The 14,970-nt window shown below is 31.7% G+C and overlaps 1 protein-coding gene across 1 annotated transcript; it reads left to right on the top strand.

The window, feature by feature from the left end:
• Positions 1 to 5,708: 5,708 nt before the first annotated feature.
• LOC148611432 (uncharacterized) lies at positions 5,709 to 13,341 on the top strand. Its single transcript, XM_088592048.1, has 2 exons — positions 5,709 to 6,020; positions 11,385 to 13,341. Exons 1-2 carry the CDS (start codon positions 6,012 to 6,014, stop codon positions 13,293 to 13,295), a joined length of 1,920 nt encoding a protein of 639 aa, XP_088448174.1. The 5' UTR covers positions 5,709 to 6,011; the 3' UTR covers positions 13,296 to 13,341.
• Positions 13,342 to 14,970: the final 1,629 nt, after the last annotated feature.

Genomic DNA, 14,970 nt, shown 5'->3' with positions numbered 1-14,970 from the left:
AAATCTGTCCAATTTGGATGAAATCTTGAGACCGACACTGATTAAACATCTAAACAAATAGGACAAAAGAAAACGAGCGGCACCAACCTCCTCAGATTAATCGTTTTTTTTCCTGTAAGCTAATTTAAAATCTAAAAACAACAGATAGGCACGCCCAATTCACTCAACCAAAAATGTCAATAAAACACGTCGAATTTAGTGAAAAAAATAAAATCATAAAATGTATAATTGAAACAAGGCCTCCGTGCAAAATTCCAAAATAAAAATCAAATAACTCGGGATCCGTTAATCTTGAACTATTTAAATGACATATTAAACCATATCCACAAACTAGGAATGGACAAACTTTGTATATAGTTAATTTATATTTCATTCATAAAACAAGAAAGTCAATATTAGAGCCAATAAAACATAATTCAAAGATTTAACAATGATACGGTGAAGTTAACTCTTACTAAAAGTTTATTCAAGTACTACCAAACTTAAGCTAACAAATAGGCTTCTGGAGCAGGGTTATATTGCTACAAGATTGAAGTCATCAATAAAGTAGTTTTATGGTCATCATCATGGATCGTTATGGTGTATCCATCTGCGCCATAGAGGCTGATTTGTTCAACGTGTCATAGTTTTCCTTTCCTTTTTTCGTCTAAAGAAAGAGATTGGAAAACTTCTGCCCGTTTTAAATATTGCAATGATGTATCCATGTGTGGTCTGCAATCAGGATGTTTGTCCTCGCCAGCGCCAGCACGTTTGTTTTTGAACGTATACATGTGTAAATAAAACAGCCAAATCATGTCTTTGACTTTGAATAAATATACAAAACCTTATTGCTTCTACATTTTTTAATTAAGAATTTAGATACTTACCTTGAAAGTGTGATGACCGTAGTCATAAAATATTGTTAATAAGAAGTTTCGGTATACGGCACTAAATTGTATACAAAATAATTGTAAGAGGGAACGGATCGGCTTGGGAACGGAAGAATATGGAGGCGGATCAATACTTCAAAAAATATGTTGTAATTTGGTTTATTTTCTACCTGTTAAAATGAAATGTTGCTTTTGCAGTTAAGTTACATGGTTTATCATTGTAAGTCTTAACGGGCATCAACAATTATTTTCATTATCTTCAATGAGTAATGAAGGAAACAAAGATTCTAGCGGTAATCAATCGAATATTTTAAAAGGATTATGAATAAAGAGGGACAATAGACATACACAACAAAAAGCATGAAATAATCTAAATAACACGTAAAATGAAACAAAAGTAGATGAGAAACCCGGATTCCACTAAAGACTGAGACATGGACTAAGTGAATTGGTAGGGTCAGCGTCCTCTGCTTTTCAAGAAACACACACCGATTTGCTCATAAAATTTCAGGTCCGGGGTAGACGGAAGAGGAAAGGAAATCTATGACACGGGGAACAAATCTTTGCTGATGGATACACCATAACGATTTTGTACTGATGACTTATTGAAAGTAATGAACTGAAGTTTTATACTTCTATTAATGACCATATGAAGATATGTAAACCTATTTTAGTGAAATTGTATACATATTTATATCAAAACCATTTTTTTCAGGTATTGAAGGTCAGATACTGTATGCCAGTAAAATGAAACAGTGTGAAAGAGTAATCAAGGGAACCAAGATTATAAGGTAATCAAAAGAATGTAATCCAGGGACAAAGACCAGCCATGGAAAACAGATATACAAAACAAAGAACATAAAGTAACTAAAATTATACATCATGAAGTAATTGATTACCATGCAAAGATGTGCAAATCAAATCGGACTCTAATAAGATGAATTTATTGACCTAATATGGAAAGCTTAAGTTGAAGACTACAGAAACAGTACTTCGTTCAAGAAAATGATTTAAACTTTGAACCTATATTTTATTGGTTGAATTAACGTTATTTTTGTTCTTTCTCGACATTATCGGGACTATATGCCCATGATCATGGATCCCTGAATGCTTTTTTTAATTTGTATAAATTTTGATCCTCTACGTCATTTTGCTCTATTTTCCCTTCAAAATGTAAACAGATCGACTACCTATACAGCCATATACTCATATTCTAATATTAAAGAGGTATGAATGCTCAAACACTTTTTGTTATGTAAACTACCTGGGTTTTATTTTCCCTCTTTAATTGTGAAGCGCAAAAATTCTCAACATGTTTTATCGTTTTATGGTTTTGTTGATGCGATTGAATAAAAATTTCTTATGAAAACTAAACAACTAAATTATTATAGGCCATACGCATTAAGTGTCAGTCTATGTAAGATTCAGACAGTGAGGGAAACATAGTATGAAGAAACCCACCATTTTGAAAGTTCAATTTGACTATTTACATCATAAGAAACAAGAAAAAAGGACAAGATGTTCCATATTATGTTGGTGCATTGAGTTTTAATTTCATTGAAATTGACTGAAATTAATAGTTCAAGGGCAGATAACTCGGTCGAAAATCTCATTTATATAACATTCAATTCAAAAATCCTGAGCAAATCCAGTGATGCAGAGATCAAATAATGGTCTTTTCAATTAGAGGAAGAATCTATGAGTGAACTTATTTTGTCAGATCGTTGGGTTTTTAACATGCATGATTCTGATTTTCCCATTTTGCCTGATTCTTATAAATACTTACACTTAAGTATATCTCATAAGAATTAATGAATAAGCTTTGCTTCAAAATCCCACAAGTTTTATCCTGTGAAAAGGTAGTAGTGTGCACATTATACAAACTATTGATGCTTGAATGTTTCTTCCATTATCATGTGCTTGCAAAAGTAATTAAATTAGGAAAAATCTAAATCATATTAACAATCAGTCAAACTGAAGTCGCCTTTAACCTACCTTATCAACAGTTACTTGTATTAATGCAGAAACTATAGTTAAACTTGTGTTACAGACGGGAATATAATGATCACATTGCATGAAAGTGAAGTAGCTTGTATTTCGTAGCACGCGATCATTTGATAAATGATATCAGAATTTGGAGGACCTGAAAGTGTGCATTAATGAAAAAATCCAAAGTAAAGCAAAAAAAATGTATAAAAAAATTACATTACTTTACATGTTAAACAAGTAATTTTCAATGTTTCACTGTGAATTCCCAGGACAAATGACACCTTACAGCATGGAGGCGATTTACTCACACATGTAAACAATATTCATACACTTTTGTAGTTACTTACAAATATGATTTTAAAGTGCATATTCACAGCTTTATTTTTGACTACTTTATATCAGAATACACACAAATAATGCACTTACAATACCTATTTCTAGGTTCGGTGTGTTTTGGTACTACATAGGGGTTGGTCATTTGACCTGGAAGTGGTTAGTGAGACCTTACATTACGACGTTACGATATGAGTTATCGTTTCTAGCATTATCATGGGAACATAACGTTGTTTCAGTGCTTAGCAGCATGTATGTTCCAAGAAGGTTGAAAAGAATACAATAATCACATAGCAAAATATCCCAATAATAAAGAAATAAATATGTTTGAAATAAGGCATGCCCTCATACAAGACTTGTGTTCTACACTATTTTTTGTTGTTGTTGAAAAGGGTCCTTATTGTTTTAAATACCTATTGAAATAACATTTTATGTCATGCAAATGGTGTAATTTCATTAATCAATATTAAATAACTATGATGACGCGTGGAATTGGTTCGAAGAAAACCCTTTTTTTTTTCGAGAATCTGTTTTTTAACCATGAAATAGTAAGCTGGAAAATAGAAAAAAATTAAATTATAAAGCAAATGTGTTTTAAACCTAAGTTCGATGGAACTAATAAGATGTTGAAAAGGAAATTACTAATACTTTGAAGAGAAATTAAAGTGCTGAGGCACTGAGTCAAGGAAGATCTCATAAATATTCATGTAATCAAATTGCAAGCTGAAAAAAAAAACCATAAAAAACTTAGTCATTTTAAAGAGAACCATCTGTTTTAATGAAATGCATATCAATACTGCTTATTTATTAATGCATTTATGGATCTTTTCTGGATGTGTACGTTTATGTCCTCAAATTTCTTGACACTTTACACCTAAACCATCATTTCTTCAAAAATATGATCTCCACTGTGAATCATTAACTATCAATATCATATGGATTTTCAAAGTAAGAAACAATCCACAGTTTGAAATTTCTGGTTGGAGATGCATGAAGTAGAAAGGAATTCTGTGGACTAAGGGAGCTAGGTTGACCAAGGACCTAATATAAAGGGAGAAATGAGCAAAAAACTTCTCCTTGTTTGTGCTCTCTTTGACAGTGATTTGTAATAGATTATATGAACAAATATGTCAATATTGTTAGTTTTCAAACAGAATTTACTAAAGCTTGTCCTTATCATTGTTGTCTAGATTAAGTCCTGAGTTGAAAATGTCAAAACTATACACTTTTTTCAATAAACAATTACCTTTCTCAAGGATTTTTTAAATTCAAACAAGGATACAAACACTTGTTATCAAAACTACTATGCAGTTTAAAAATCTATAACTAAAAAACCTTAGTTGTACCTCATATATTTTAGCAATTTAAGATTCCAATCAAGATGGAAAGTCAAGGATAAAGAGATGTAGTGAATACAGGAAATATTTTGTCTTTCTTTATAACAAATGCACTTTGAATATAAATCCATCTTTTCTACTTTCCAAAACAAAAAGGTTACTAGTGAACCCATACCCCATGAGTACCACTTTTTATTATGAATCATTATTGCGCTTAAGAAGAGTGTTTTATACATGTCTGCCTTCAATAATGTATGTGCATTTCTTTCATTTTTTTTTCTGCATGATTGTTTCACCGATAGGTATTATATTATAATACAAGTAACTCCTATGTTTTGCCAACAAATCACTTGTCCTTCCGACGCCATATTGTTTTATTAATCGGCGGCGGAGCGATATACTAACGTAAATTTGCAAGGTGGAAAAGGGGGAGGGTAAAGAGAAAAGATTGCGGAATATTTTGGGAGTTATATGTGGCAATAGTCACTTCCGATTGAATCCCACTTGCCGACGATCTCTAAGTCAAGTTCAGGCTATAAATAGCCTTCCTTGACAAAAAATGATGTCTTTTGAGAAGTAAATTTGGATAAAAAATTTTATATAGATAGTAACAATTGGGGGGATGTTAAATATAATTCACTCATAAATTTTCGATCTCGTCATACCAGAATGGTACAGATATTTGACTTTAGTATAGCAAGAAACCAAGATAAAGTTATACATATTAAAGTTACACTCGTTTACTGAACACTAACAGTTCTCTTCTACTTAGATAATCTTTACACTCAAGATTCTAATGGTAAAGAAGTATTCCTTTCAGAGACATGCAAGTTAAACTGTTTTGAGTTCTTTTAATTCCTTAATAGCCAAAATTATCCTATTGATATTGGAAAAATAAACCTTTCATTGCTTGTAGATAAACGTGGCATATAAAATTTCAAATTACTTTTTAAAAAAAATATTTTTGACTTCATTATTTGTTACCCAATATTAAATTATAAATTTTGTTATGATGTGAAAGAGTAAACAAAGAAACCAAAATTCTAGCGGAAATCAAAAGTGTGAGCAATGCTCAAATAATAGAAAGCTAAATCAAATTCATTTACAAAAAGAAAATTTGTTTTGCAGTTAGTGCACACAGCCTTTAAATGCGAATTGGCTTTCGCATAAAAAGACATAGATTTTTTTGTGACAAATTTTGAATGGAATAACAGATTCAACGTTATAACATTCATGAATTATTACCCTTTCAACAGAAATGACCACATGTGTGACCTAGCCTTGACTTTAACAGCGTGCTAAATACCAATACAATGTTTATGGATCTACCTTTTTCGAACATATTGGTACGGAGAAGATTTACCTTACATGACCAATGGTGCATACATAGGCATATATTACCATTGTGTTTAGGGTTTAAAAGAGAATTTATCTCAATCACGCACACATACAATTATTCAGCACACTTTAAAGGGTGGTTGTAATGTATAAGGTAAGGTTATTCTAATGTTTAAATTTAGGCTTTGTTTTATTATCTTTAGAGCTATTTTTTCGTTTTCAGATTATTTATTAGCCTTCTGCATAAATGTTATATATTTTGCTTGCTCCTTTGTATAGCTGTTCACTGAGATATACGTTACTAGAGTACGGTTTTTAGGGGATTATATCACCCATTGTATAGAGAGGGCAATTTGTTTCTAGGGAAGTTAGGGCCGAGTATATCATATGATTTATGGCATTTAACTTGAGAAGTATAAATTTATCAGGTTTTAATGCACCTATTGAAATATAACAACATTGTACTTGTTATTAAGTGGTTTCTGCAGAAGAAGCGAACTATCATTTTTAAGCTAGTTTTGGCTTAGCTTATTCGAGACAGGTTATTTATCCCGGAAATATACAAGGCATTCCCTTTCAAAATCCTTTTATTACATATAAACGCATGATTCAGTGTTTTTAAGTAATTTTATGAAATTAGAACAATATTGTATATGACAATCAACATATTAAACACAGATGCAAAAGTTACATATTAAATAAAAGAGTTACAACATCAGCGTGCGTGATACAATCGTTCCATGATAAACTAAAGGTCATTACAAGTGCAGGTGAGATACCCAAAATGCGCCCTCAATATATATATATGGAAGCAATGGAACTGACCAGATAGATCAATTGAGAAATCGGCCCATTTTAATTAATATCGCCCTTATATCTAAGCATGTTTTATTTGAGATTTTTAAAACTGATAGAAATTTACACCAGATGAAATAAATTTTCATAGTACTCCTGGAATTGTTGTTTTGTGTGATTGTCCGTAAACTAGGAACCGCCCCAATCCATACGAAAAAAGCCTAAAATTTAAAAAGTAAATTCGCCCATTTACAAAAATCGAAAGGGAATTTACAGGTATTTCAATAGAATAAAACAAGTTTCTAAAAAATGCCAAATTTATGGTACGAAAATAGAAAATTGCCTCTTTTTATTGCATAAAGTTCACATAAACTTTAACAATATTAAACAAGTTACATGGAAAATGCTCGAGGCGCTTTTAAACTACATGTATAGTCAGAAAACGGGAATTCGCCCACTTTGTGTAAATAAAGTCCAAAACTTTAATAACTATTATCGAAATTTATTATAACAGAAAAAGAGTAAACTCCAATAAATATGACACGATTCATGAAAATTCAATGAAAAAACAATCCACCATTCTTCCATGGAAACTGTTAGGGATCCGAAAACTGGAAATTGCCGCATTATTAAAAAAAAATTAAAATCACAAATTCGAAAATGTTTATTGAAATTGCTTTAGAAGAATTAAACATTTCATTACAATTTAATAAAAATTGGTTGAAGCGATTTTAAGTTATTATGCAAAACGGACAAACGGACAACAATGGATTGTTTGTTTGTTCAATATGTAGAGGTGTATATTTTCATGATAATTAGTTGCATGTCTAGATAAGCATATTTTGATTAAGTCATTATACCGTTAGTCTTATATCCAGAAGTTTATCTTTATTATGATTTTAAGCGTTTTTCTATAGGAAATGTGATGAAGTACATTATCATGTTACCCATGTGGGATGTTGTTTTAAGTAGTTGTCAAAGTTTTTGATTTATTGGAAATTTGGTGCTAAGTTGGTGTTGTATTGGTACTTAATTAAGGTCAGTTATGTAAGATATGATAATTAAAATAGTTGGTGCATAGTTGGTGTAAAATTGGTGTTGAACAGTATATAAGGGATTTGATTTTCAGTTTAAGGAGGGAAGATTGGAGATTTGATGTTTAGGAATATACGGTCGCAGACTGAATGTAAGATTGGATTTATTTTATGTAGTTAAGGGATGTGTTTTTGGAGACAAGTGATGCGAGAGGAATATTGTTTTTGAGAGTTGCAACTTGCCGTAACTGGAAGTTAACTCATTGTTGTTGATGATGTTTCTTTGACGTTTTGACGTATACTTAACAGGAAGTATTTGTATTCCGGACAATATGTTCAAAGTTTCCGGACAATGGTCCGAGGCTATTGTGAATTATTGACGTTGGTATTTTTTGCCTTAACAGGAAGTTATTGTGTTCCGGACACTGGTCCGAGGTGCCGTACGGTGGTCCGAGGTCGTAGATTGTATGAGTTGACGATATTGTAACTTGCCTTAACAGGAAGTTATCGCTATATGGAGAATTCCTCGATTGTTGATGTATGTTGTGTTGTTCTTCTGTGCTATATGGATCCCATCCGTATTGGGGAATTTGAGAACTTTTAGATGATAACTTGATTGAGCGCACGGTATATGTGAGTTTTCGTAATTTTCTGATATCAAAATAACTTTTCATCCTATAACAGGTATTTTATGTATAATCGTAATAAACTGTAGGTTAGTGACAATTCTTTTTATTTTGAACCCGCCTGGAATTGTGACCAAATTGACTTCAGTGGTTAAAACATACCAGCCAAGAGCTTTGCACATACTCGGCCGCCGTGGCAAATAGTTCGACAAGTTCAGGATTTACCGCTTATAAATAAATTTGACAGTACGAAATGATACTAGAAATGTTCATGTTTGGTTGTCATTATTTATTCTATTTATTGCTGTTGTATTTGAATCTTGAATTCCGTTTTCGTTTCCATTTTTCCTTTTTGTAGTTATTTCTTCTTTTTAATAACGTTTGTAAAAAGCTGATATTTCTAAAACGGTTGAAGAGGAGGAAAATTAGTAATTTAATGATACCAAAAGTTGTTTAAATGCATGACCTCGGTAAAAATCAAGGGTTTAAGAAGGCATCTACTGTGAGAGTACTATTGTTCGTGCGATCCCAATTTTCGTGGTTTTCGTGGGTTGGTTAAACCAAGAAAATTGGTTCCCAACTGTAAGGATATTAACAATGATGTGTATACTGAAAACCTCAGAACAACGAATTCAAGAATCCTCGAATTTTTGTTCCTTCCCTAATCCATGAAAATTTGAATCCATGAATTAAAGTACTTTCACAGTATATTATTTTCAAAATCAACTTTTTCAAATAATCAGTTCTTTTCATCTCACACAAACTTTAACTGTAGTGATGTGTAATAATTTCTTGTAGGACACAACAGTTGATAATGTTTGTGTTCACTTGGAATAATTTCTTGTAGGACACAACAGTTGATAATGTTTGTGTTCACTTGGAATAATTTGATAACATGGTTTAATAGGATTAAATCTGTTACTAAATATAGCTAGGTGTGTAAATTGGTTTTCCGCTTTTGCGAAAAAAAATAATGGAAGTCTAACAACAAAGCATCGGCATGCTTTAATTTTAACGTTTTGATATAAAGACGTAAATTCTGCAGATTGCTAGTCACGTGTCAATAAATCTGAACTTCAATGACATGATCTATAAAGAAAATATTTAAAGAAGAAAGAGTAATATCAGTCATTACTTTTGATTTACATTTTTATTATTATCACTGTCATTATTGGTGAACAGATATGACGGTTAAAAACCCGTGATGCAATATAATTTATTTTTCACTTTGAACCCTCTTCTTTTCAAACAAGGTGATATATTTAAAATGATTTCATGCACAGATATTGCATTATTGATGTCATAATCATGCAAGTAGTTTGTCTCCAAGGGTCTTGAATGACTAAAATCAGTTACAATGTAAGGCAATAAGGAAGAACAGGATGTCAGGAAAGCTCGTAACACATTACATCATCGAAAAGATAACCGAGCCCATATCTACACAATTTTATAGTCTAATGTTGCAAACAGTGCACATTTGCATTTTAAAGTAAATTTTCACGAACCCGAATATGGATAAACACCCTCTGTTATCAAAATGATATGTGAAAACTAATTAGAATCTTGTATATGTATTACGGCATTGTAAGGAAATTTGTATCATTATAACGTACTTTAATTAATTAATCAAGTATTTAAACTTCCTAGTTGAGTTCAAACGTCTCTAAATAAGTCATTAACGACATTTTGACAACAGAATGTACTCCACTGTTTATAAAATAAATCATTGCTGTTTTATCACTTATTTGATAACACTTAATTTATTAGTTTAAACATTACACTCATAGAACACCTCTTGAATACAATAAGAAAAGCTATCACTCTAGTATCAGTAAAATGATATTGGTTTATCATTGACTTAAAAAAACTAAAATAATGAGTTTGGTGAGTCAAAATTATAACTGATAACATATGTCTTAATACAACTCACAGGTGTGAAATTGAATATTATTACATGGCTCCATTAAATTATTACATGATGTTTTAGGCAACATTTGATAACTGCGAGCGAGTAAGCGTGCCGAGGACGGCCATGGACAGCCAAAACCTACAACTTACGGCCAATATAAACCTTTTTAAAATTTATGATTTTAAGTCCGTTTTTAAGATCATTAACATCCCAAAACATGACATTTTTTCTGCTGATATCACTGACTTCAGGCTAAGTGGTAAAAAAATCTATTTTTAGAATTTTGTTTCTCGGTAAGAACCAGTTGACGCGAAACATCATACAATTGCAACATAAAGGGATTCTTATACTAAAATGGGACAAAATTTGTTGTTTTGACATCTAATATCGCATTTTGCAAACCGATTCTTAATAGAGTTTGGTTGTTATTGTTGATATTGTTGTTTCTATTATATTTATAATCTTCAATAAAATTTAACCGTTAGCGTTCATTTTATGAAATATCATATATTAACGTTGCAGTGACATGTTCTGTGTTATTTAATATATCATTTGATCTTACAATTGAATAGTTCCGGTAACTTTAATGATTTTTACATTCAAATACTAAAGTGCCTAAAGTTTAAACTAGGTACGCCCCTTGTAGTTTATTATACACTGTTCTTCCTTGTTCGTTTTTTAAATCAGCATAATTTGTTCCAATGACCGATATTTTCTCATATTTTATCTCAATCATTCGTTGTGAGTATAAGATTCAGGCAGAGTGTAATTATAGGCTTCGTAATCAGTAGTTTTTTTTAAATTATAGCCAATTAAATCACAAAGAATCGATATAAACAGAACGTTAAGGATGATGTGCCATTTTCGAAAAAAAGTACAAGTAGCATGTTTTTTTTTTAAGTTTAGTAATTTGTCGACGCATACTTATTGTTAGGTGAATAATTAAGTTGATTTAAAATAATTGTAAATTGTTGTCTTTTAAAGAGAATGCTCAGAAATGGTGACGTTTGCCATCCAGATCCACACTGCCAAGAAATTAGACACGTCAGTAGATGATCATCTAACTTACTTTCTTGATACTAAAAATAAAAATCAGAGCAGGTATAAATTGAAGATAGGGTATATTTAAACTTTATTTTTCATCTGTTTTGCAGGAGTGCGTCATGACTTCTGAGCAAACATGCGATATTCATACTGCAAAAAGTGCATGTTGTTGGTGTTCCCAATGTGAACAATTACTCTGTTCTGATTGTGTACAGTACCATAGCCAAGCCAAAATATCCAAAGATCATGAAACCGTTTCGATTGAAAATTTCGCGAAATTACCTAGCTTTGTCACAACTTTAAGGAGAACTTGCGACGAACATGATGACAAAGCTGATTTCTATTGCCCCGCCCACGAAGTTCTGTGTTGTATGGCATGTGTTCAAAATCAACATAAACTATGTGGAGTTCACAGCATTCAACACCAATCAAGACATATTAAAAGATCAGCCACTATGGAGGAACTTGAATGTTCTCTGCAAGACCTCGAAATAAACATCGGGGACGCATTACAAGATAGGGAGAGTAATATAAGCAACATAGATATTAAGAAAACATGCTTGCTGCAACAAATATCTGAAGCTAAGCGATCAGCCATAGAATATTTTGAAACATTAGAACAGATAGCAGTTGAAGATGTGTCTGATGTAGTGAAAAAAGAAAAAGTTCGGCAGGATAAATTAGTTACAGACTTAAAAGAAAAGCAGTTCGTAGTAAGTCGACTTAGTAGTGATCTCGAAAAAATTAAACGTTATGCATCAAATATAGACACGTTTTTAGCATTGCAGTCACTAGGATCAGATGTAAAAAAAGAATATCAGTATCTTGATAGTATTCGAAATGACACAAGTCTATTTCATACCGAAATTATTTTTGAAAAATCTGAGAGCATTCAAACATTTCGTTCGACCATCACCTCGTTTGGAAAAATTTTGATAGTTTCAAAGCCGCAACTTCTTCAATTTAAGGATGGAAAGAATAAACAAGCACAATTATTAGTTAATGATAGCGACGTAGAAAATGAAATGGCTGAGCCTCCTGTCAAGAATTTTGACCAACGAAGCGATATTATTAATAATAAGGCGACAGAGAATGGAAATTTATCGAATGATTCGAATAATAAAATAGAAAGCGAAAACTCCTCAAATGGTACCACAGAAAAAGGGAACGTAGCGTATGCTAAAGGAATCGAGTTAGAACAATCACTTGACTATAAAACCAATAGCATTACTGGAGACTCAAATGAACTTGGCGATATAGAACATGAAACATGTGTTACTCTAGAAGAAAGGATGTCTTTTCCTTTCAAAACAAAGCAGCTCACTGCTGTTATGATGTTACCGAATGATAAGTTTGTATGTTTAGATCACAATGGCAAACGTTTGATTTTCTTAAACAAAAGAACAAAAAATCAGAAAATCGTTCACTTTATAAGTCGCCCGGTAGATTTGACATTTCAAGCACCGGATACCATTGCTGTAACTTTACATTCTGCAAAATGTATAGTTTATTTGGAACTTTCATCTGGACGTAAATTTGAGCGAGTAAGAACAGACGGACATTGTTTTGGCATTGATTTTGACGGTAAAAGCTATTACGTCAGCATTCCACAAAATAAATTGATTCATATCTTTGGATGTGACAGGAACGACATCAGTAATATAACCACGAAATATGGTGGTTTTTATTTGGTGAAACATGGCGATAAAATTGTTTGTTCAAATCATATTAACAGTGTCGTGTTTTGTCTTTCAGTTTCCGGCAATCACTTATGGGAAATTCGAAGCAATACTTTATTAGAACCATTTTGTTTGTCAACCAATTTAAACGGAGATATATTCGTCACTGGGAGAAAATCAAAAACTGTGAACAAAATTTCTAATGACGGACGTTCGAATAAAGTTATCATATCTGACTTTGGCGAAATTACTATACCTCGTGCTCTAAATTACTGCACCAATGACGAAAAACTAATAGTGTGTGATGAAAAGTTGGACATGGGTGTTATTTACAACATTTGATTCTATTCATACAAATTAGTTTCAGTATAAATATGTCACGTGTTAATGTATTGTTTTACTTTGCATATTAAAGTAACTTGTCAGGATATTTCAATCTCAAATTAAAATAGCATAGCCTAACAAATCTCTACACACCAAGAAGGCTATGCAAAATGTCTAATTATATCATTTTTGTGCCTAGTTGGTCTGTATCAGCATATTTAATAATTTAAATTTAATTTTAAAAGTCGCTTGGCGGATTTAACATAGTTTTCAAAGTGCATATCATAAACTATATTATATAAAATTGGCAATATAACTGTTTAGTTCAGTACGATGCATAATGCAAAATTAGAACGAAAATTTAAATCACTTTAAGACATCCTATGACGAAACTGCTTTTTTTTCGACATATGAAAAAACGATGGCATTATTCTGTACATATGCCACTAATGCTTTGTTTCTACGCAAACTTTCTCTTTAAAAATAGTATTGTGTTGTTCTATACATATTATATGGTTAGGTTTATTTATCTCTATTAAAAACGAACATACAAGATAGAAATTCAAACTGAAAAAGGCACAGCCAAGATATTAATTGCAGTCAGTTAAAGGTCCTACAGGACATGAAGTGCATACCTTAAAACTGAATCGTATTTATAGGGTTTAAATATGTATACAAGTTGATAATTAGCGTTAATGTTATAGCTTTAAATGTTTAACTAATGTATGATTTTGATTTAGCGTTGAAAGTTACCTGCTTCTTCATTTTTTATAATTTATTTTGCACTTGTATTTTTTTCTGGTTAATTAATATTTAATATATCGTTCTTTATGAAAGTGACTCAACTGTGTCAATGTACTAAGCAAATACTTTCGAAAATACAAGTAAAAGTACTCAAAAGTTAGCGCGAAAAATATTTCTTTTCTAATCTATGAGTGACGTTCAGAAGTATGGTCAGCAGCAACAACCATAAAATAAGTAATTTTAAGTCAAGGAACAAAGACAAAAGAAATCAGGAACAGTGACAATAAGCAACAACAATGAGCAGAGAGAAATAATACAGAAAAAAAATACAGAAAACAGTAAATGTATGAGAAACCAGGACCTCAAAAAATGCTCGAAGCACGTGAAAGATAATTGTAATCTGCTTTCTTAAGATATCTGCTTTTTAACTAAACAATATACGTCTTCGGGTGGACGAAAGAATTACACTTTTGACATTGTGAGGAAATTGATTCTCATGATCCATTTCGTATACCATAATGGTCCACAAGTTCGTGATGACGACCATTAAACTTTTGTAGTGATTGCAAGACAACCCTATAACAGAAGTCTGTTGTAAGGAGTCTAGCACAGTATAACAATTATGCATAAGTTCGGCAAAACGTATGAGCTGTGGTTTGAAATTAGAAGCTCGGGTGTTGAAGGGATGTTGCCACAGATAAAAGGAAATTTGATGATACGAAAAGAGAAGTCATTGTGTTTGTTGTTTAGTTTAGTCATGAGTTTTTCGTTTTCTGTCGATATTTAAACGTATTTTAAGATACCGGTATGAAGCTGACTTTATAATGTTTGCAGTATTTTTTAGACCTCAAAGTCTTTTGTTTAAGATTGTCTTTGTCTTTCTAAACAAAACAAAAGCTCATCAACAAATAGTACGAAATGTATTATTTTCGTGATATGAATTTCCATA

This window comes from Perna viridis, chromosome 7, assembly GCF_037379345.1.
Source record: "Perna viridis isolate PV_CMFRI_1.1 ecotype Kerala chromosome 7, ASM3737934v1, whole genome shotgun sequence".
NCBI lineage: Eukaryota > Metazoa > Mollusca > Bivalvia > Mytilida > Mytilidae > Perna > Perna viridis.
This window is presented reverse-complemented; position numbering and strand designations above follow the sequence as displayed.